The 24,454-nt window shown below is 42.3% G+C and overlaps 2 protein-coding genes across 3 annotated transcripts in view; one reads left to right on the top strand and one right to left on the bottom strand.

The window, feature by feature from the left end:
• Paics (PAICS bifunctional enzyme) overlaps positions 1-10,218 on the top strand; it is a 31,462-nt gene extending 21,244 nt beyond the window's left edge. Inside the window, exons 3-8 of the mRNA XM_084601300.1 lie at positions 4,417-4,595; positions 4,960-5,167; positions 5,960-6,129; positions 6,806-6,983; positions 8,302-8,460; positions 9,925-10,218. Coding sequence (XP_084457426.1) covers positions 4,417-4,595; positions 4,960-5,167; positions 5,960-6,129; positions 6,806-6,983; positions 8,302-8,460; positions 9,925-10,094 — 1,064 coding nt within the window. The 3' untranslated portion in view covers positions 10,095-10,218. The remainder of the gene's footprint in view (positions 1-4,416; positions 4,596-4,959; positions 5,168-5,959; positions 6,130-6,805; positions 6,984-8,301; positions 8,461-9,924) is intronic.
• Cep164 (centrosomal protein 164) lies at positions 10,210-24,454 on the bottom strand. Of its 2 annotated transcripts, none has more exons than XM_084601298.1 (10): positions 24,107-24,454; positions 23,912-24,023; positions 23,367-23,535; positions 23,121-23,171; positions 22,922-23,041; positions 19,141-19,436; positions 17,294-17,494; positions 16,689-16,755; positions 16,523-16,634; positions 10,210-15,181 (listed from the first exon to the last, which is right to left on the bottom strand). In XM_084601298.1, the coding sequence occupies exons 1-10, from the start codon at positions 24,177-24,179 to the stop codon at positions 15,045-15,047; spliced, it is 1,338 nt and encodes a 445-aa protein (XP_084457424.1). In that variant the 5' UTR covers positions 24,180-24,454; the 3' UTR covers positions 10,210-15,044. The 2 variants fall into 2 exon arrangements, with proteins under 2 accessions (XP_084457424.1, XP_084457425.1); XM_084601299.1 differs by having other exon boundaries at positions 16,523-16,631.

The raw sequence follows: 24,454 nt of genomic DNA, 5'->3' as shown, positions 1-24,454 counted from the left end.
TATATGTCTAGGGTCGACTTCTTTTCCATTGAGTTGTTCCAGTTTTTAGCTTCTGTGTGCTTTGCCTGTCGTTTAATGTTCATTTCTCCGTCTTGCCTTCCTACATATATGTACTGGTTAGTTTTCTGGTCCTTCCGCCGCTGTGAATCATTGCCCTTTTGGTATAATTATTTAAATACAATTTATGTGCCCGTGCACCTATTGTCGTCCATTTTCCTGAGGCGTTCTTCGTTCAATATTTCGCTCTGAGCCTCTCGTGCCGCGAAAAACGCTCAGCCCCTGTCTCCCTGTACTGCTTCGTTTCTAGTTTTGCTGTGGGCTCCAAGTGCTAACCTTCCCACAGCGCTCTTGTTTATTTATAACCCCGACTTGGTACCATTATTCCTTTCCAAACACCTTTAAGTACTTCATATCTGTTGTACCCCCATAATGCCTTGTGCTTCAGTATCGCGGCACCCCTTCGCCCTTGTGGCCTGTCCACAATTTCCCATATGTACCTGCCCTTCATTTATCCATACCCCGAGATATTTATATTTGCTCCCCGCTCCGTGGAGGCGCAGTGGTGAGCGCTCGACTACTGCCCCCAAGGACGCGGGATCGAATCCCGGCCGCGGCGGCCGCTTTTCGATGGAGGCGAAAAGCAAGGCGCCCGTGGGCTGTGCGATGTCAGTGCATGGTAAAGAACCCCAGGTTACATGTCGAAATTTCCGGAGCTTCTTACTACGGCGTCTCTCATAGCCCGAGTCGCTTTGGGACGTTAAACCCACAAAACAAAGCACAAAACAGATATTCATATTCTGACAGTGGTATCTCACTCCCTTGTAAACTTTTTATCAGTTTTATCAGTTTTATCAGTTTTATCAGTTTTATCAGTTTTATCAGTTTTATCAGTTTTATCAGTTTTATCAGTTTTATCAGTTTTATCAGTTTTACCAGAAATCGTTTAATACCATCAGACCCTACTTAATTGCACTGAAGGTAAAGCCGACTGCATCTCCCCTCGTATCCATATAAATTAACCAGTGCTTGTAAATCTTACTGGCTATTGATAGAATAATGTCGTCCGCGTACTTTAATCTAGGAAGCGTTTGTTTTACGTTCGTTCCACCTAGCTTATAAGAGAGATTAAAACCAAGGTTGTTTTCTTGCAGGCTATTTTATTCTTCATATAAATCATGAACAACAGCGGTGATAGCGGACATCCTTGTCTTAGTCATTTGCATACCTCGACTGTAGACGTACTTCTAACCCCTCTCAACTTTATTATCTCTGTCTAGTCTCGCCGTGGTGGTGCAGTGCGCTCGACTACTGTGCCACCAAGGATGCGGGATCGAATCCCGGCGGCGGCGGCCGGTTTTCGATGGAGGCGAAAAGCTAGATGCCCGTGTGCTGTGCGATGTCAGTGCACGTTTAAAGAACCCCAGGTGGTCAAAATTTCCGGAGCCCTCTAGAGCCCTCTACTACGTCGTCTCTCATAGCCCGAGTCGATTTGGGGCGTTAAATCCCGCAAACCAAAACATTATCTCTGTATATTTCCTTCAGTAATTCAATTACTTCTTTACCGATGCCTTCAGATTCGAGTATGTTCCACAGAGTTTTCTATTTACGCTGCCGTATGCACCGCTTATGTCCAGAAAGGCTAAATACAGCGGTCTGTTTTCCGCTCTGCCCTTTTCTATGCATTGAATATTACGAAAATGCTATATCTAGGCATCTACCACTTCTGAACCAATTCTGCAGTTCGCCCAGTATATTATTACCTTCCATCCATGACTGCATTTTTAGTTTCATTGCCAGCCTGTAACTGCCGCATCTACCGCTTCACCCGCCATCTGGTGATTTGATATAAATCTTATTTTTCACGGCGCGGTTTGGTAAAAGCCAGACGAAGGCGTTCTGCGATGTTGCCGTTGGCCCGCAATTAATAAATTTTGGTCATTATTTACAAAACGCAAAATTAACGCCGTTTCTTTTTATTTTTTTTTTTTTAAAGAAAAAAGGTTTGTTGAACCGGGAGAGATCACGAAATTGGTTTCGTTATTTCGAGCAAGGGGAATCAGGACATCTTCGTTAAATCGGAATTCTTTAAATCGAGTTTTGACTATATTTCGTTATGATATGGTCAGTAAGTCTTGGAAACTTGCCTATGATCATCCACCCATGTCATGAATATATGCCTGCATTTATATCGCGCTTCTCTCGGTGCTCCCTTTCCCCTTCGGGAGGTAAGGCACTCTGGAAAGGGCTGTCCACTGAGGGTAAGAGAGGCGATGACACTGGTAGATATTGAGTCGCCTATTATCTTCCCGCAAACATTCTCGATCTACATACGAAATGTATATAGTTCAGATGCTATAGTGATTAAAAATGGCCTTCGTTTCTTTTTCTCTTTTTCCCGTCAACTGATTACATATAGGTATCATGGTGAAAAAGTCAATTGCCAACCCGGCAAGATACGCATTATTATAGCTCGTATGAGCGCCCGCAACACAAATGTTTAAAATGGCGTCTCTTTGCCTATTTTATTTTGTAGAAGCATGCAGTGAACGTGATTTTCGCGACAATATCATGCCCAGTGACGTTATTTTATGTATCCTTATACATTCGAAAGACGCGCCAAAGGCGTCCCATTGCCTTGGCGGAGACACTCCCTAGTTTTTCGCTGACGCGGCGCCATATGATTTTTCTGTGGCGCGCTTAATTGGCCTTGATGCAATGCGTGCGCCGCCGCTCGACCGCATGCCTCATTTTGCCTAGGTGCGCTGTCGCTGTCGCTGTTCCCGAGGGTGACGTGATGCGTTTCGGAACTTTTATGCCAAACCTGAAGGCCATCTGGCACCGAACATTTGACGGTCAAGTGGTGTCATATCACGTGACCTGCCGCGCCTCCCTGCTGCAGGTGCGGGGTCGGCGGCGCTCGCTCGCTTCGCGGTTGCGCTCAATCATGTGACAAAGTGTTGGTTCCCGCGAAAACTGAGATATACGACACTTTCCTCCCACAAAACCTACGAAAACAATATTTCAAAAATATCGCGGAATGAAAACGCGGTGCGACCTTGACCTAACAAGGTGTAGGTGTCCATTGAAAAGTGAGACCAATATACTGCGTCTTCGTTTCCCAAAAAACTGAAACAAAAAAAATATATTAAAAATCGCGGAATGAAACGTGATTAAAGGTGCTATTGCATTTACTCTTTAGGCAAAGCATGAGCGCCCCCTAATTCAAACACACAACAGAGTTTTTGCTTGTATAACTAAGTTCAAGCCATGCTTAAACCCCCACCATTTTTTAGGGGCCAGCTCGACAACATTAATGGTTGCCAATGAAATTTCATCTTATAGGGCTAGTAATGCTTTCACATTAAAATTCTTCAGATTTGCTGCTTCATACTCTGTTCACTGCTTGATGTCATAGTGGCATCAGAATAATATGATGGTCACCAGAAAATCCTCACAATTTGATGCATGGTGCTGCCCCAGCAGATGGCACATGAGTAGTATAAGGTGCGCGTCTCCTTGGTTTGATTTCTCAGTACAGATCCTGCGAAGTGTTGGTGCTATGCTGTGGTGAATGGTCATTGTGAGCAAAGAAGTCTGTGCATGAATTAACTCACATCATACCCTTGAACACAGAATAAGTGTCCAAGCCTTTGTATACCTCCTGTGATGTGATTGCCAACATTCACCTGCTGCAACTGAAATAAGTAGATTGGAGAATAAACTGCAAATTATCTACTGAATGCAGGCAAATTCCGTTCCACATGGTTATTCATGTTTGCCAATGTTTTACACACCCGTCAGATAACGAAAAATTTGGTGCCCCTGCATCAGTTACTGATTCAGCAATTTCCTACGCACCAGCTTTTGTGGTGCCTCTGCGTCAGTTACTGAATCAGCATATAAGCAGTGGTGACAGGAAAGCTAGTGCCGGCAATGATTTCAAGAACATTATAGTTGTCAACATAAGGCAGCGAATTGTGAAGTCTGTACTAACTAGTTCAATTCTGTCAGCAATAAGTGTATGCGTTGCCACCATGGAGAAAATGCTGCACTGTCAGATTGGATTACATTCCCCATACAGACTGGCGCAGTGTTGCACATATGCAGTATCGTGCATTCTGGGCAACAACCCGTGAAAAAAGTGGTTAGTGCTGGCTGTAGCGGTAGGATATTGAAATGCAGCAGATCAATAGAATGGCGTAAGGATAGTACTGAAACAACTGAACCCAAAAAGACCAACACACATGTGCCTGACTGCTTGAACCCTGCCAAAAGCTTTGACTCAGTCAACACTGTAGAAGTGCCAAGCAATTTCATTAGCCCTGTAGCCACAGCAAATTAAATATAGTGGCTGCCGTCCACAAACGAAATATTGTGCTCCGTATTCACTTAACCCCTTATGCTTGCACGTTGCAGGGATCAAGACCCACTTTGTCCGCAAGCAGGATGACAAGTCATTTGTGGCCCGGAATTGTGCCATGGTCCCAATCGAGTGGGTGACTCGGCGTATTGCAACTGGCTCCTTCCTCAAAAGGAACCCAGGAGTGAATGAAGGCTACCGCTTCAGCCCACCCAAGCTGGAGACTTTCTTCAAGGTTGGCTTACTTGACCCTATATGCCATGGTGCTACTGTTTATTTTGCCTGATTGGGATGCCAAGCCAGAACTTTTGTTGCTTGCTCTTTCGAGACATGTAGCTATGTACAGAAGCTGCTTAGGAACTACTTGGACTATTGTGAAAGCAGAAAAATCCAGTCAGTGCGGATCACAATTCAGGCATGCAAAATTTCTGTACATTTGTATTTTGCATGGCATAGGTGTGGCGTCACAGACGGGCAGTTCAGTATACAGGTGAAAGCCCTCGAGCTGAACTAAAGAAGCTGTTTTGTTTGCCAGTGGATGTCATTATTTAGTGTGTCTCTCTCTCTTAGGACGTGCTTCTGATGCTTTCTGATCACAGGATGATGCCAACCACGACCCCCAGTGGTCCACAGAGCAGCTGATTGCGGCCAAGCTCCAGTGTGGTGGAACCACCATTGGCGCCGAGGAAGTACAGATCATGCTGCGCACGACTCGCACAGTGTTCGAGATCTTGGAAAGAGCCTGGGCATCTCTCAACTGCAGCCTGATTGACATGAAGGTGGAATATGGAGTGGATCTTCAGACAGGTGGGCATAATTCATTCTGCCTATCTACAGTTTATACGTGTGCTGCTAGCCTCTGTTTCACGAGCCATAAATTTGTGAAGCCCTGTTTGCGTGCAAGCATTAGGGGGGATAACTTCTTTACCTATCTGCGTAGCAGTGGCCACCATCATATGTTATATCGTAGCACATGCTAACTTGCATTTCATACAAGTAGGCAAGCGTGATGTTTACTTCCATTCTTTTAACATCAATTTATGTACTTCTGCATGATTTACACTGCTTGTAGTTCCACCTTCACATTGAATATGCACATAATATTTTACGGTGACTATTCCTTTCCACCATATATTGCAGTTGGTAATGATGCAACACAATTTAGTGGCCACATAGTGGATAACATGCTCAGGATGAAAAATGGTGCAACAGGAACACGAAGCCGGACAGGAACAATGTGGACAAGCTGCTCTGGCTCTCGTCATTCCTGTTCATCTTCATGTCCTCTTTGTGCTATGCTATGGCCTGAACCAACTTGCCCAACTATCTGTGTGGCTTAAGCAGCATCGTGTCCAGATGTTGGAAGGAAGACCTTCCCCCTCTCTGTTTTAGTCCATGGCTTTTGATGTGCTCGTAGTACATTATGACAGTTATTATGTACGTGCGACTGAAGGCCTAATACATACTCCAGTCTCAGTTATGAGAAATTGAACACACTATTAGGCAGCATTCAGGTGCCGAGCTAGCAGTCGTTTAGTTAGTTTGCCAATATAAACATGAAGTTGGCATGTGGAGTTGCCAAGTTCTTCCTATTTCCAGGGGAAATTCTGCTGGCTGACATCATCGACAGTGACTCGTGGCGCCTGTGGCCTTCCGGTGATAAGAGGTTGATGGTTGACAAGCAGGTTTACCGGAACCTTACAGAAGTCACTGCCGAGGCTCTTGAGACTGTCAAGAGGAACTTTGCCTGGGTGGCAGAACAGATTGAGGTAACTGGAAATAGATCTTCCCCTGGGTTTAACTTTTACTGACACTACATGTCTTAAGTGCAGATGTTTTATGCGAAATGGTATGTGTAAACCTTGTATGCTGGTTCTTCTGCCCTGCAAATATGAAGCTGCCTGATAACCATGCTGCGATGAACATACATGCATTACATATTAAGTGTACTGTGACTTGTAAAGCATGTGATATTGTAGTGAGAATGTGTTTTCTAAGAAGTGTTTAAAACCGACTGGTGCAGTGTGCTTGTTCACTCGCAGCAGCTTGCTCACGACAGCCAGTTTCTTGGGCTGCAGGCTGCAGCTCTCTGCGTCTGCGTGCAAGCATAAATACCCTGCAAATTTTCCTTTCTAATTTTTTTTTCAACATCCAAGTAGTACTATATCATGCTTTTCTAAACCAGGCGTGCTTGCAATAGACTGGACCTAAAGCCGCTGTATTGCAGGAATGACTACATTTAGCTTTTTTTGCTTAGTGCTAGTACTGTCTTGCTAGTTAGCATTCTTAATGAAGTCTCTATACGTATGGTGCTACCAGCTTAGCTTTACACTGAATAAAGCGCTGCCTCAGCAGAGCTTGTGCTGTGTAGAGTGTGACTGCCACTGTCAGTGGGAGGATGTTTGAAGCATTGAATTCAACCAAATTCTTTGCGCATTCTTGCAGAAACTGAGCCCCAAGCCCAAGGCACAAGTAGCTGTTGTGATGGGTTCACCCTCTGATAAGGAGCACTGTGAAAAGATCAAGAAAGCCTGCGAGAAGCTGGGTGTCCCCTGTGAGCTGAGAGTAGCGTCGGCACACAAGAACACTGACCAGGCTCTGGATCTGATTGCTGAATACGAAGGCATGTCATTGCTTCTGTTTGAACAAAAAGGTTTTGCTCATACTGACCGGAAAAGAAGAATTAGACTTTTTTCCAGCTGATGGCAAGTGTGGTAACAAAGGGTTCAAGGCTCGCATTATCTTGTAAAGTGAGCCCTGCAGCTTTGTTTATTCTTAATGTTTTGCACTGCAGTAATAAATTGATCCGTTATTTCAGAAGAGTTCCAGAAAGCCCTGCCGTGGTGGCTTAGTGGTTGGGGCGCTTGATTGCTGAATTGAAAGATGCAAGAACGTATCCATTCTGCGGCAGCCACTTTTCATTGCAGACAAAGGACAACATGCACCGTGCAATGTCGGTGCACATTAAAGAAGCCCAGGTGGTTAAAATTTCTGGAGCCCTCTACTACAATGTCCCTCATAGCCTAAGTCTTTTTGAGGTGTTAAACCTGATAAACTAAACCAAAACAGTCCCAAAAAAACTGGTCTGTTAAAGGTAGTCCAAGTACGGAAGCAATCAGTTTTCTCATGTGGTGCTCCCTTAGCTAAAACTTGCTGCAATACAGCAGTTGCCATAAAACAATTGTTCCAATGAACTCCACTAGTACTTCTTTTTTTTTTTGTGCCTTTACTGTTCTGTTCATGCCATTCATTACTGATAGGTAGTACAAGGTCTCAGATCTGCTTAAGATGCAGCGTGCAGAAAATTGAATTGTGCAGTTTTTTATTTCGTGGACAAAGCCAGTTTAAAGCTTGAGTTATGTTATAACCATATTAATAACAAGTTTGGCCCTGTCATGGTGGCGCAGTGGTTAACATGCCCGACTATTGTGCCGGAGTACCTGGAAAGGCATTGGTGTGCTGTGCAATGTCAGTACATGTAAAAGAATCCCAGGCAGTCAAAATTTCTGCCACCCTACACTACGGCATCTCTAGGTGTTTTGAACCATATAGGATAAAGATGGAATGAGGATTTGTGAGGAATAAAAGATTCCAATCAGTTCGGCAGCAACATTTTGGCTTTAAAACCAAATATCTACGTGCCTGGTACTTTTCTGATGCCTCATATGCTACTTCGAGAAATGGACAGAGCAGCACTTTTGCATGTATTCCTAGAAATTCTGATATGTATCACTCTCATCATCTTAAACGGCAATTCAAAATGAACTGTGACAGACAACAAAACTGATACTTCAGAACTTTGTGTTTGAAGAATACTGATGTGCCAAAGGTTACTGACATGTCTACCCTACCCAACATTGCGATTGCACATACTAGTACATTTAAGGCATCATAATGTGCAAAACCTGCTCACATTTTGTTGTCTCTGCTCTGAATTTCAGGCGAAGGGATTCCAACAGTGTTTGTTAGTGTTGCCGGCAGAAGCAATGGCTTGGGCCCAGTGACGTCTGGAAACTCTGTGTTCCCTGTAATCAACTGTCCACCTGTTTCGGGAGAGTGGGGAGCCCACGACATTTGGTCCTCGCTGAGGCTGCCATCAGGTAAGTCGAGAGTCAGCATAGTTTTCGTCAAACAGGAACCAAGAGTTTAAGGTACTAAATTACGGCCCCATGAATTGGCAGTGCTGCTGTAGGTGACATACAGCCAGGGAAGGAGACTCTTAATGTGGAGAGCGATCTCATGTGCAGAGAAAGGTTTTTTTTTATTGAAAAAATATCACATTGGCCTCATGTAGATGCACTCCCCCCCTCTTTCTGCTGTGGTTTGTCTGCAACAGATGTAACGACTTGTGCACATTGTGAACTGCAGCATACCAGTCAAGGGCAGTACAACATGATAAAAGTATGCATAATCCTTGTTCCTTTATAGGCATAACGCTTTGGTATTGACTCCTCAAAGAATATTCAGGTGAATTCGCTGTAGCAATATGCACAATAGTGACTACTGCATATGAGATACCATGCGTTTAAGCAAGAAACTGCTGCTGTTTGAAATTGGGCTGTGCTTGTGGAGTAGATGGCATCTTTCTAAGCATTTTGCCCTTGAGAAACTGAGCATGTGACATGAATTGTGGCTAGCATATTCAAGGAAAGTCCCACGGGTGACGAGTACTGAGAAGTGTCACAGCTTTTGCTTTGAACCAGTGACTCAGATCTGTAATTGTGAAGTATGTAAGTTGTATTATTGCTTGAAATTCAGGGATTATATTCTGCCATGCCTGGCCCATTAACTGACATCTGCCTTGTGTAACATAACTGTGCTGAGGAAATTACCGCCTGAGGAAATTACAGATGTAACGACTTGTGCTCATTGTGAACTGCAGCATACCAGTCAAGGGCAGTTCAACATGATAAAAGTATGCATAAGCCTTGTTCCTTGATAGGTGTAACGCTTTGGTATTGACTCCTCAAAGAATATTCAGGTGAATTCGCTGTAGCAATATGCACAGTAGTGACTACTGCATATGAGATACCATGCGTTTAAGCAAGAAACTGCTGCTATTTGAAATTGGGCTGTGCTTGTGGAGTAGATGGCATCTTTCTAAGCATTTTGCCCTTGAGAAGCTGAGCACGTGACATGAATTGTGGCTAGTATATTCAAGGAAAGTCCCACGGGTGACGAGTGCTGAGAAGTGTCACAGCTTTTGCTTTGGACCAGTGACTCAGATCTGTAATTGTGAAGTATGTAAGTTGTATTACTTGAAATTCAAGGATTATATTCTGCCATGCCTCGCCCATTAACTGACATCTGCCTTGTGTAACACAACTGTGCTGAGGAAATTACCGCCCCTCGAAAAGCTAATTTGTAAACGCTAAAAAATATGCTTAATTATACCTAAATCAATGTTGCATCTTAGCCTTCTCTGCTGTTTAGACCAACTGCCCCCTGTGATGCTGCTGTAGATTCTTTTCCTCTATAGAATTCGTTTGTTTTGTCACCAGCATTCCAGAGGTTATGCGCTTCAGTTGGGGCAAGACTAACCTGGGAATGTTTTTTTCTCCCAGGCTTGGGCTGCACAACTGTCTTATTCCCTGAAGCAGCAGCCTTAGCCGCTGCACAGATTTTGGCAATGAGTGACCATGTGATTTGGGCCAAGCTTCGTGCGTCACAGTTGAATACTTGGGTGTCCCTCAAGCTGGCTGACAAGAAGATCAAGAAAGAACAGAAAGCATGAGTTGTTGAGGGCTTCAGTTAACAAACCTTTCAGCATGCTGTATTGCAGGCTTTCTGCATAAGTCATATGAGAATGTGAAGTGTGATTTTTTGGGAGATCCAATAAAACTGCTAAATGCCAACCATTTTATATTGTTTATTATGGCAACAAACTTTTAAATGACTAGCACCAGACTTCCAACATCAAGACAATATCTATCACATGGCAGTGAGGGAAAACAAAAGAATCAGATTTCTCCTTGGTTCTAATGCACACACAGAACTGAGCAAGCAGCTGATACAGATGATTATCAAGTCCTACACTGGGCTAATGCACACAGAAAGTACGTCAGTATTCACTATTGAGTGGACACACATAAAACTCTGGACAAGGTAGCCTAATGCAGTAAGGTGCCTGCTGAGGGCATTAACATTTAATGTTGCCACATGTATAAGATGCTACAGTAAGTTCCCAACGCTAATATATGCATCTGAAAAAATGATTTCGGGTGGGTGGTGCTAACGTTAAGGAATACAGTGGTAAAATTGTTGCAGTCAGCACATTTCCTTCAATGGAACAGCTTCAACACTGTGTAAACTAACCAGCATAGCATTTGGCAAAATGAAATTCAGCAGCATTACAACCACACGGCTTGTATACCAACATTCATATTTCAAGGCACTTCCTGAGCTACCTTGACTTAAGTGCAAATAATTGAACCATCTGCAGCAACAAGTTAAATGCAAACCTTTTATATGCCTTGCACAAAGTGGGTACAGTAAATCTAAAAATGTAACTGAAGATCTGAGTATGCAAGAAATCTGAAATTCCATTACTGTGCTAACACTTTCTTGAGGTACTGACGTTAGAGATTCAATCGATTGAGCAAGTAAGCTATATACTATTCTTCAAAGAGATTGACCAAGTCACAGTAGGTCTTCACATTTTTCACGACTGCCGTAAGCAGGATACTTCCTCAAAAAATGACTCTAGAAATCTCGCCATTTTGATTATAGAACTAAGGGCTGCTGCTAGCAAGAAAAATTGATAGCAATGATGCTTGTCCTAGTTCAGCTCATTTGTTGCTTAGATAATGTCACTGTTTCTTCACATTGGGCAAGGTTTCTCTGCAGCACTGTGCAGAGTGGAAAGCAAGAGACTGCTCGCTGCACACTCAGTGCTCAGCAGTTCCCACTATATGTATATTTAATGAGAATTCTCCTAATCACTGCTAGTGGCCACAGCAGTAGTAGCTGCTACTGTCCGGACCCTTGCAGCCATTTATCGGTGTGCTCGGTGTATAATGCATCTTAAGAAGCTGCCATGAGATAAGCAAATGCCCTGTTTTCCTGCAGACAGTTTTTACTGGCTTTTTATCCTTCCTCTGCTGCTTCAATAGCTGGCCAGCAACGGAATTGTTTTCCTGTTGGAAGTGATTATGGCAGCCTGAGATAATGTGCATTATGCTGAAGACGATTAAACCTATGATCGGAAACAAGATTGTGTGGCTTCCACTGTGCATCCATTCTGACCAGCCACTGATAATCTGTCTGCAGTTTTAGTTAACCGCCAACAATCTGTAATGCTTCACATGATCTCTCCATATCTGCCCTCTGCTAAGCTCCAGTGGTAGAAAGCACGCCATCAGCTTCCAGTGCGCATGCAGATTTCGTGCAAGATTTTTCATGCAAGGTTTCACATGCGCACTTGGTGCCTTGTGAAAGCGAATTGCACTTGTGTTGTTGATGTGCATTTACTCTCGACAAGCTTCCTGGGACAAATTTTCGTCCACCTTCCAGAGAACGGCATGCCTTGTAGAAAAGATGGATTGTATTATTAATTATGTAGTACATCCAAATGCCGTCGCGTAGGCACTGTTTCTGCACGCATAATGCATTCGAGTCTGCAGGCACTCTGTGAGCACTGCCGAGTGATAAGCATTGTGCTCACCGCATAGTCGACTGCACAGTTGACCGCAGTTGCAGTCTATCATAGAATAAAAGGGGCCAGAAAGACTACTCCGAAAGTTACTGACCCTGCCAAGAGCGAAAGAAAAATGACAGCGGTAGCTTACCATCACTTTCTGTTCAATGCAAACCATAACCGTCCCATGTGGCAACTAAACTCTTGATCGCACATCTTGCTTAGCCATGTGTTAAACTTGCATCACTTCATTATTCTTTGCTGTTATGCGTCTGAAATTCATTGGCTCCACCAGAAAAACTTCTGTCCGCAAATACTGGTCTTCGACTTATGGCTGCAAACCTAAAGGCAACTGGAAAATTTGCAGTTGGACGCCATCTTTGCTAAAGAAGTACTGTGGATTCACAGCAAGACTATTTTCTTTTTTCACTGAAACTGTTCTGACATTGCTCAAATGCATGGCTCATGGCAGAAGCTTTATAACAATGAACAAAGCATAAAGGCAGCCATTCTCTGAAGTAGCAAGCAGTATATTGTGTTTAAAGCCTCACTATGCCTTCCATTTAGAGCAAGAACATTGCCATAGCAGGTACTACTGCTAGGGCAAGAAGAAAGGAAATTTCTGTACAAGGCCTAGAAAGACAAGCTGCCATTTGGTGGACAATTACAGCTTTGTTCAGATGACTAAGGTCACTTGCCATACATCTTTTTCTACAGAAGATCTAATGCAACATCTCGATTATAGCATGGAAATACTTTCTGCTGCTGAAACACAGCACTTTGCCAGCACTGAAAAAACATATGTAGCCACGTGAGCACAAGTGGAAGGCCAAAAGTGGGGCCTTTAGCAGAGAGAACACTGATATACCAGCACCAAAATTTTTTAAGCATATTTTATCACATGCTTTTTGCTACACTTTGCACTGGAAATACAAAGGCCTTATAAGAGTATTTCTTGCTTTGTACGCTGAACCTGGTGGAATCACAACCTCAGATGGAAGGATGCGTCTTATAAAAAGGCCAATCGTCTTATCATCTCACTCATGTCACCTGTGCTAGGAGCCCACTCAAGCTGCGCGACTGTGGTAAATAAAAACTCTCGAGAAACTGCTGAAAGTACGCTACGCATAATTTCGTCTAGCAGCAGCTTTCTAATGCGGACAAGTTGCCTGATGTACGCAGTATATATACCAAGCATGCTAGATGAGCACAAATTATGCTTTTCACTTGGAGCTAGCACATATAACCAAGCTTAAAAAAAAAATTTGCCTCTTTGATTATGATGCTTATTTTGAATAATACATTCAAATTGTGGACATCATTTTGACATTGTGAGATCAAATCTGCAGAGACTGCGAAAGAAGTGCTTTGCTACGTTTCTGGTTTGTGGAATTAGATTTTCCATTTTGGGTTAATAAAAGGACAAGCAACCCTGTGTCGCTGCTGCTCTTGGCCGCAAATACAAATACCTCCACATATATAAATATGTATTCACAATGTTAACTGTGACAGTATGCACTTTCACTCTGAATTAGCAAAGTGAGATTAACAGAATGTATTTAACCATTCCAACAAATTAATTTTTTACTTGAAACATCCCATGATGGTAGTCACATTTTCAGCTGAAGAGTGCACATTGTATATACAAGTAGTACTTCACTGCCTGCATGCACTCACAGCAAGAAAAAGTCTAAAAGCTTAAGTACACAGAGTACATCTTAAAAGACTACAATTCTGACCAGTTTTCATATTTGGCTTCAACTGTATATGTGAAACTTCTAAAGATTTGTAAAATTTCTGTCTCTATCATAATTCCTGCCTGACATCTATGTCTATGAGAACCAAATGCGTATTTTTAACTCTTGAAGCTGTGCCACACAACATATTGTACGTAGGTTAAACAACTGGACTTCTGGACATCACTGTTTCTGTAGATCATACAAGCACGGGGTGGCATGCAGTGTGCTCAGCTCAATTATTCTACGGCCATCGATGCACAACGTTCAATCATTTAGGTCCACGTTAATGAGATTTTCTTTTGAAAGCAGGGTCACTTACTTTTCCTGCTGCTCGTTTAATAATGTGCATCGAAAGGAATGTGAAATAGTTATTAGACACGGATCAAATGTGTGTTGATATCCTGCACATGGACTAGTTGCTGCCTAGGAACCAAGGCGTAGTAATTAGAGCTGTGAGGGAAATAAGGAGACAGTAGCATAAGCACATACTTTACAGAGGAATTTAGTGAACAAATTCTAATACCATTGACATTTTTGTGGTATGGCCTGTGTTAAAAATATACAGTCCAACAGTTTTGCTCCTAAACACTGTAAGTTGTGTATTTTTGATGAAAGGTACTTATGTTTGGAATGGTTTAAAAGAGCATGCTCGCTTATCTCTGCTGTGTTATTACTCCATTTGCACTACACCTGACATTGCAGCTTAGTTAACTAAAGCATTTTTGCACTTCAAAAACAGAGGAAGTCTAGTCTGCCTCGCTAGCATGTATAGACATGAACAGGCTAGGCTTGTCAAGTCTGTTGCAGCAATGTGGTGCAGAACATTCTGAAGGAAATTCCAGCCACTTGCTCTGATAAGGGTATGAGGTCATTTGTATGTCTTTGTTGCTCCTGAACATTTTTCCCACTAGTATTTACATGTGTATGAGCACCCCGTTTCAAGTAGAGATCCTGAGAAGTTTTTTGAGCTCCCATCAAATGAAGATAAAAGACTTCTCCCTTCTACTCCATTTGCATTCCAACTGACAATACTCTCACAAATATCTAATCGTGATTGAGGAAATAAATTACACTACAAACATCAAATGCACAAGTCACATTTCTGTGAGTGCGAACATAATGAAAGGTCACAGTCTATTCATGGCTGTGCACATACATATATGACTTCACATATCAACTGTGTCTCATAGCTCTTGCGATAATTCAACACCTACACTTGAGAGTTCTCTATTGAGCCATGCCCTCCAGTCTAGAATTAGTCGATGATGGGGGGGGGGTCACCTGACTGCTTCGTAGAGTGTAACAGCGGTTACTTGATGAGCAGCTGTTGCAGTTCACATTCCCTGAGGTTCCAACGTAGCTGTGAAAGCTTGGCAGTCCACTCTGCTCGAGACCACTGCTGAGAAGGCCTTGCATCTTGCAGCTGAGACGTGTGAGGTTTCCAGTCTTCACAGGCAAAAGGGGAGAGAGAACATGCAGCAAGGCATTCTCATCAACAGATCTCAACCGATACCTCATTATCATCGTTAATGAATAGCGAAAGAAAGAGCATAGGACCATATTCGTGTACACTGCATTTTCCAATCTACAATTAGCGCCCCTCTGAGAAGAGCAGCTTTAAAAAAAAAAAAAGAAATATAAATCACCCTAGTGTATCAGATGTAATTTTTTGCTGTACATAAGTTGCACCACTGTATAAACTGTGCTATTAAAAGATTAACTTTCACATTGCAAATTATAGTAATTCATATGAAGCTCCTACAGAATTTGACACACAATAATCACAAAACATTGAAATTTCAACCAACGGGCTCAACAGTAAATCAAGTGCTTATTCTTACTGTTTACTGATTTTGATTTAAAAAGTATGAACGGTACCTTGACGGAGCTCGTGCAGATGGGTTTGCAGCGAGGCAGACAATGTAAATTATAACGCTTCATAATTAGATGATTGAAACTAACTAATAAATATTTTATCTCTGAATTGAAACAGCAATATCATACTGCAAAATATTGTTGACACAAATTATAATGCTTGATAATTAGACGATTAATTAACTAATAAACCTTTTATTTCTGAATTTATACAGCAATATTATATTGCAAAATTAAAGGCCGTCAACAGCGAAAGCGGGCCTTCTTTTTAGATTTCTCTTAATTGTCAATGTGGCTCGAAATACTGAATGTCAAAAAGATGCATCTGAAAACTCGTTGAGTTGCTTTCACACATCACACATTTAAAAATGGTGTCACTTGCATTTTTTATGCATCGCAGGCAAACATTTCATGTAGTTGTGTGTAAATGCACAAAAGCCATCTGCAAACGATGATATAGAAGAACTTAACACGATTATGGCGACGATATCATGCACAGTGCAGCCATTTTATGTTTAATGAGCAACATTGCCAATTATGAAAATTTAAGGACTAACTTTTGATGTCGGCCTCCTGTAGTCTTGAAATGCAATATCGCTGCTTGAAATCAAAAATAAAAAGTTCATTAGGTAATTTTAGTTGATAATCCAATCATTAATTTCTATAACATAGATCATGTCTGCCCTTCTGTACAACCAACCCACTTGCACAGACCACACCGAGGTATTTCTCATAGCTTTTAAGGTACAAATGTGTAAACAGTTAAAGAGTAGAGTTAACCTGCACTTCAGTGTTGCCATGAAACTAGGTGCTGTAGCCTCTGAAGTACTGTTTGAATGTTTCGGGACCCAAAGTACTACTAGGCTGAGGTTGTGCCGTAAAGTGATGAGTATGATATCAACACATGCTTACATTGTGATGAATTGCCGTGAGTGGCTTCCATCTGTGAATGGGGCACGTCAGTCAGAGCCCTTCCTGGTCGATGAGGAACGAGGTCAGTGGAGGAAGAGGGTGGCACGAGCTGCTGGAAACAAAAGTGTGGTAAGCGATGGTAACAAGGTGCTGAATGAAAGCTCACCTTTATGGACGACACAATCAGGTCCTTGCTGGTAAATTCAGAGCCAGGAGTGTGGGGCACTATGTAGCTGCATTACAAAAAAGACAGAAACAAACCGCAATAGCGAGAAACCAGGTATTAGGCCTGAACGGATTTTCACTCCCAGTCACTAAGTGCTAAAAAATTCTTTACGTTAAGCATGGCAAGAATAATCTGAGTTCACAGTTTGCAAATGCTTCGGTCATGACAACATGAAGGGAAAAGATATGGGTCTTTCCTTATGCTCAAGTAATCGCTTATCTTACAATGAAAGTCATACTAGTGGCTTTGGTAAATCTAAATGCTTTTGCAGAATTAACCACTCTGTCTCATATATACTTTCTTTGAAATTCACTTGACCTTAGAATTTCACCATGTTTTATTAAAGCAATGATAAACTATTGCAAGCAAAAGTCTTGGGAATTTGAAGGCAAGAGCTGGTGCCTAGACCAGCGAAATCTGCACCCATATTATCCATAGAAGAGTACTACAACATTAAACAAAGGGTTACTAGCCCCTCTCACAAACAGAAAGTAAACTAACCCCCGGTCTCATGCTAGCACAAATCGAGGATTTGATTGTATCACCTAGCAAGAGCATCTTCGGCGACTTGCTGAGCGGCATGGAGGGAAAGTTGGAGATGTCGATGACGCAGGTGAGCAAGGCGCTGACTGAGTCGGAGAAGGTCCTTGTGGCCCAGAGAGGTGCGGCCAGATGGACTGGACGCAGCTGTGGCCGGCTTTGCCTGTTTGCCACTCTCATCTTTGGCCTTCATTCCAGGTGCATCCCTGCACATGGGCTCTGTCACATGTATCGTGCGATGCTTCCGATCCAAAGCAATTAAGCGCAAAGCACTGGTGCAGTAGCACTACTAGTGAACAGTAGCCATTAACAAACATGGCTGCCAACCTTGTTTTTAACCAGACATTATGTCAACTAAACAGTGCGTAGTTAATGTTAGTGTGGTAGTATATTAGAGTCTACATTATTAGCAAATTCCAGTTGGCGGTGTCTTGAGTGTCATAAAAATCCCCGATTGGCTGAGAGAGGTCACATGATTTCGTATCACACACACCACAACCAATATGTACTCGCCCAAGTCATGTGGCCTTGTGAGATCATCCTCTCTACAAATAGGGGAATTTCATAGCCAAGTTGGCAGGTGCTCTAGGTGGTGGCAGGTGACAAGGGCAAGTGCTGATTGGTTGGCGGGGTGTCTTCCACACACTTCATGAAAAATTCGCTGGCTTCCTACGCCTGTCATGAAAGCCCTTGATTGGCCGAGAGAGGTCACATGGTCTCGTAATAATACATACTCGCTGAAAAATTGGTGCTTAGGCAGGTCTCGTGACCTTGTGATGTAACCAGCACCTCAAACAACAGGGATTTCAAGGCCAAGTTGGCAGGTGACATGACCGCACACTGATCGGTCGCTGGCTTTGTGAAACCACAGACGTCGTAACTTTAGTCAAACAGCATTACAAAGTGCTTCCAAAGAAAGAAAAGCATGTTCACATGAAGCTGGGTGCATTACCTCTACACCACAGAGAAGCAGCCGTTAAAGCAATATTGTAGGCCTTATGCAACTGCCGCACACCGTAGACAGCAGTTACATATTACGCACAGCAACAAAGTAAAATTTTTCGCTGTTAATTAGCACTACTGGACAGCCCTTCCAGTACTACCATTGACTACTAATTGGCACTACTAGTAAGGAATAGTAATAAGCAACTAATTAGGACCATATTAGCAACAATGAACAAGGTCCATATAGCAACGCTATCATATCAAATCTTATTAATGCTTAAAGGAGTATAGACACCAAATTTTGGTGGCATTTTTCTCCTTATTGATGTGTATAACATTCCTGTATATGAACCACCTTGCAGTTTCCACCTCCAACCGCTAAAAAAATTTTAATTTAATTTTCTTTTCTCGTGAGTTTCGGTTTCAGCAGCAGTGATATGTCAGTGACATCACAATGAAATCCAGGTCACGCATGGCATTAAAGAACAGCAATATAATTGCTGACTCTTCATTTATTGTGATTCCTGTTCTTGATGCAGGCAGGATTAGTATTGTAGAGAACTCAAACGACACAGAAACAATTATGCGGCTTTTTTTCCACCCATCATGTGACCTAGACTTGACTTTGATGTCACAGCCATCGTTCCGCTGTTGAAACCGAAACAGAGTGAGGTGGGAAAATAAATACGATTACAAATTATTCAGCAGTCGTAGGCCGATATCATGTGATGATCAATATGCAGTGATGATCGATGTACAGTAATACTTTACACATCATTACAAAGGATAAAACCCGAACCCAAAAATGAAGTGCCTATACTCCGCTCAAGCACCCTCTATGTTTTTTTCTCACCCCTTGGCCTTGCTAGCTGGCAAGCAATGAGATTTTGCAAAACAATGTGCTCACCCTAGCACTGCAGGTCCTTTTTCTTGCAAGTGCTGGCCTTGCTTTTCATTGGCGATAGCAGTGTGCTTGTGATTTCGTGTCCTGCATGCGAGTGAAGTGGCTCCCAATTGGATCAATTCCTGCTTTGCAGATGCCTTCAGCTGGTCTCTGATTCGCTGGTATTTGTGCACCTCCCGTTTCAGTCGCTCCAACTCAAACTCCAGTGCCTGCTTCTGTGCCAGCAGCTCCCTTACGTCAGGATGTGCGTCTTGATTTTGCAGAGTGGCAGTGTGAGACTCTGAATCTGTGTCTGTACGCTGTTATGAAAATGCAAGTTGCCAGTATTCGATGCATCTGTAATTAGCCCAACTGCCCGCAGACAATTTTTAACAATAGCCACTGTGAGACTGCCATTTTTACCTGCCTAGTGTGCACAACCCCAGAAAGGATTCAATGTTTTTGTAACGCGTGCAGTTTCAAATGACAGCCGATGTTGATTACAAGCAGCTAATTTAGAACATAACAAGCCGTTCAAGGTCGTCTACACAGCCCAAACACAGAATCACAGATACTCAATGAAAAAGTGGGTGAAAGCAAAAAAAAAAAAAAAACAGATTTGAACAGGGCAAAAAGTCACTTTGTGGCAAGTGACTAATGATGGGAAATAAGGTTGAAGTACCAGTGCATACCCTTCAATATAACGATGCATCTTGAATATTAACATAGGAATCAAAGTACCTGCAAAGTGAAATCTTTAAAGATGGAAGACGAGAAACACTGATAGCTGATACGAGAATAAAAATATGATGGAAAAGAACACTTCAGCTGGTACATGACAGCGGTTACTTCAGGTCTTTCACCTTCACATGTTCTATTAAGCACCTTTGTGAATTTCTGGACATGCATTCTGCATTTACTATCCTCACTTTGCAGATTACAGCAGGCATATAAATAGCCGAATGACTTCAGATGCCGCTTCTGACAAACGTGCAAAAAATAAAAAAGAGGCTGGCTGTAACTATGGTAACAAGAAAGGTGCGAGGGAGCAAATAAAAATGCAATGAGGCTCAAACGCCTCATGCCTGGTCATGGTGCAGTGTCTGAATACTTGGTCAGTGCTTTGGTAGAATGGTAGGTAATGGGAGTGGGAAATGCTGTCACTGCCATGATGGCCGCACCAGAGACCTCGTTGAAAAAAAGTCTGAGGCAATAGCTATAATCGAGTGGGAAGCACATGACACTCGGAAAGAACTCAAAATACAGGAGACAGTGGCCGAAAACAAGGTACAGTGGAAATAGCGAGGATGGATTCCTAGTATGGCTTGACCAGTTCTCGTCAGATAACTACACATGCACCACTTTACTGTGAAGCCTTATCCTAAACTGCTTTCGCCAGCCACCAACACTGAATGTGCAGATAGCACCTGGCAGTAGTATTGTAAAAGCAGACTTGTAAATAATGCATTTAAAGTAACTAATTGCTTGTAATGAATTACTGTTTCCTTCAATACCGTAGTGCAGTGATTATAAGTCTTAAGGCATTACATTCTTGTTTCAATAATTATCTTTTTTTTTTTTTTCGGTAGCCAATAACAAGTTATTTGTGCCAAATATAACTTTCATAGCCTGACTCGGTGGCAAACATGGTGTAACCTGGAATTTCTTCGCATTAGAACTACAATGGTCGAGCTGTGGAGATGGAAGGTGTGTGCACGAAGTTCAGTATACAACCTTCAACAGCCTGCATTTAACTAGCCTTGTGCTCCATGTGTCGCGTTTCACCATGATTACACAATGAAATGTAGTGCAGAGTTTGCTTGGTCTCTGTTCCCTAAAACACGAATGGCGAAGCACAGCAAATTAAGTAATGAAGGTGGTGCATAAGGTCTTCATGTTAAAGCAACGCATTTTCACCGAGCACATATGTAGTCTTCTGTGTCGCTGTAGATATGTTCACAAGGAAACATGAAACTAACTACAAGCTGAATTACCAATATAAGTACTGCAACAAACTGTAGATCAAGCAAAATACCATGAGCTCATTCTCTTTGTATATATTTGCGCTATACTAACAAAAAAAAAATAGATGAAAAAAAAAAAAAGAGTAAAATTTATCGATCACTTCTCTGCAATTGTTCAGTTACTTTTCATGGGATGTAATTGACTACTGAGACGTATTTCAGAAGTAAATGTAATCATTATCAGTTACTCGTTTTCCATCACAGGTACAAGATTGCATAAAAATGACACAGCATCAGCAGATGGCGAAATTCAAGTGTAGACCGCAAAGGCTGAACAGCAGAAGCATAACATGAGAAAGGCACAACCTAGCTCTGGGCTGCAGAAGAATGGAGCAGCAAAAAGCAGCGACAATAGGAAGCAGGAGGTGACACCCCACATGCTAAACAAATTCTCTAGCAGAGTCAAGTGTGGTAGGAAAAATAGCAGATTGACCATGGTAGCTATCACACTATGATTTGGTTTATGGGATTTAAAGTCCCAAAGCAATTCAGGCTAGAAGAAGCACCACAGTGAAAGGCTCTGAATAATCTCGGCTGTCCAGGGTTCTTTGACATTCACTGACACCACACAGTACATGGGCACCTTGTGTATCATCTCCATCAAAAGGAGAATAATGCAGCCGGGATTACAAGTCTCCTGGCTCAGTAGTCACGTACTACCCTAACCACTCAGCCACTAGTATGGTGTAGCTACTATGTCCCTTTGGGATGTGCTCAAAAGAGTCCCTCATTATTCCCTACCCACCTGCCTTTTTTTCCCTTAAGCACGTGCTATGTTCATTTTGGCTAACGATGGTAGCATAACTAAGATAAATGTGTGAAATGTGCATGCAATAACCAGTGATAGCAAGCAAAAGCAGTATGCAAAAGCAAATTGTTGATTGGATTTGATCAATCACTCTCTTTGTGACACATCAGTCACACAAACTAATAAATCACTTCTATGCCCCATTGCACCTTCTGGCATGGCATTTTGGTACAGCACTGGAGCAATGTTGTGAAAAAAAAAGAAAAGAATTAAGCAGAGATTTAGCTTGGCTAAGAATAAATATACACATTGATGCAGTATTTAGCACTTGTTTAGCAAAGTTTTGCTTCATTTTAGCTTAGCTTTGACATGTTTTGCCATGAGTTAAATATTTAATGGGTGCTTTATGCAATAATTAAGATGAAGGAGGCCTAATTAAGTGTTTAATGCAACTTTATCAGAGAAGATGATGAAGATGACATCCAAAGCGCAGCATGACTGGCACCTTAGCAAGTGAAAAAGCCAGCTACCGAAATTGTGTAGTGTTTTAACACAGTGGCCATCGAAGCTGATCTCTTTGTCTCAGCCTGCATTCAAAGCTCACTAGCGGCGAGTTTAGCTTGCTATGTTTAACTAAGCATTATGCTCTAGGCTTTTATTAGATTGAAGTAGGCCTAATTAAGGTTTAAGAGTAAAATGAAGACATCTCAAACGTAGCATAAAGAAGATCCTCATTTGCCTAGGCATAGAAACAATTTGATGCAATGGTGCAGTTGAGCATAAATGGTGCTGCAATTTCACCAATAACGAAGCTAAAGTTTGCTGGGCACTTTCTTGCTGAAATGCCACACAAAAATGCTGCGACGAGAGTGTGGTTCACCATGTTTTCGTGAACTGCCATAGGCAATGCATGATCTGTGCAAATTTGTTCAGGATAATGGAGTCCTAACCGAAATGGGTTTTTGTAACCAGAAACTGGGTAATCGCAAGAAAGTATAATAATCACCCAACTCTGACATATATATTTTCTTACCTTAATTAAAGGTCCCGCATGTACAGACAGCATGTGAAGGTTGGTTGGACACGATTTTGAGAGAAAATTTTTTCGTATTTTCTTGGGATGTGAAAAAGGAACAACACTTTGCTCAACATTCTGGAATGAGAAAGCACAGCTTAGTACATACAAACCAGGACCACATGATGTAATTATACAGTAACTCATGGCTACGTACTGAAGCCTTGGCAAATGATGATAGCGGTGGGATGTCGTCTAGAGATGACATCTGAAAAAAAAAAAAAGGTTTTTTCGCACGTCTCAGATGGAAATGGTGAAAAGCAATGTCTGCTTAATTGCACAGAGCACCTTGAATTATTTCTATGACACACAAAGGGCAACATCATCTTCCCCAACATAAGCACCATTTGGGCTTGAGTGCCACCACAATTTGTTGCTTCATTTGCTGCTATAAAGTGCTTACCAGTGAAGTCCCACTGTCTTCTAAGTTTGACTCTGTAGCAGTGGCACGTGTGTTTGCCTTGAGTCTCTCCTTCTTGACCATAGCTTTGTAGTAAGAATCCAGGGGATGCTCCCATTTGGTCTCTTTCGTAACCGAATTGTAATAGTAAATCCTTCCTTGAGGATCTTCCCTGCAGCACACAAATTTCACATTACAAAAATAGCCCAAACATTAAGAATGAAAACGTCTGTCTGCCTGCATAAGTGAGTATATATATGTGTAAGAAGCAGGACTTAATCTACTTCAGGGCTGTGAATAAAAAGTGGTGCGAGAATACATGCATACTAGCTGTTAATTGGTCCAGAAAGTTTTGAGCTTGAATAAAGATTGCAAATTTTCAAAAATGAAGAGGTACCGCCGTAATGTAATTTCATCACCAACGGGTACAACACTCAACACATCGCTAATTTTGGCCAGGTTACCGGTTTCCATGCGATGATGCATTACCTCATAAAGACAGTTAAGGTAAAGGTTTGCAATTAACGAATGCATAAGACATAACTTACACGGGACACCACGGTGGCGGCAACGACACCTCAAGACCGGCCTGAGCAATCCAAAGCAGATCTTGCTCATCGGGCAGAATGATTCCTAGGTGCTCAGCGTACAAATTGATATCTAAAAGCGACAAACGAGACCCGTGAACGGCGCAGCTCAATCAAGCACATATGAAATAAAATATCGACGATGAAAAGACTGACCTTCTTTGGTTGCATTCGTCGAGCTACCAATTTCTTTCAATATCTTTTGACCATGCTGTAAACTTCCGTTCATAACGTTCCGTGCAAATCAAGGAAGAACATATCACACCGCTAGCTTGCAAAAACTTGTGAAACGAACGGTCTAGCGCTTCGCAGTAAAGCAGGAAGAGCACAGAGACAGGCCGAGCACTACTGCCGTCGATGCGCCGCTGCCAGGGATTCAGGACATTCAGGAGTGTCGCCCCAAAAGCGAGCACTCCGATTGGCTGAATTTCTTTCTGGGGATAAACCGGGATAACCGGGAAGTTAGCAAGAGGCAAGAGTCCTCTGCTGCATGCTACCGCTGAT

Source organism: Amblyomma maculatum, chromosome 4 (assembly GCF_055883805.1).
Source record: "Amblyomma maculatum isolate TAMU_Amacu chromosome 4, ASM5588380v1, whole genome shotgun sequence".
Taxonomy (NCBI): domain Eukaryota; kingdom Metazoa; phylum Arthropoda; class Arachnida; order Ixodida; family Ixodidae; genus Amblyomma; species Amblyomma maculatum.
The sequence above is the reverse complement of the archived record's forward strand: the minus strand, read 5'-3'. Positions and strand labels throughout refer to the sequence as shown.

Bases quoted from the DNA above. Each gene is read 5' to 3' on its own strand.
- Cep164 (XM_084601298.1), bottom strand. From the start codon at position 24,179: ATGAACGGAAGTTTACAGCATGGTCAAAAGATATTGAAAGAAATTGGT. The intron at 23,172-23,366 runs GTAAGCACTTTA...TTTTTTTTTCAG, and splicing joins AAGACAGTGGGACTTCACTG to ATGTCATCTCTAGACGACAT. The intron at 16,756-17,293 runs GTGATACAATCA...TTTGTAATGCAG, and splicing joins GCCGAAGATGCTCTTGCTAG to CTACATAGTGCCCCACACTC.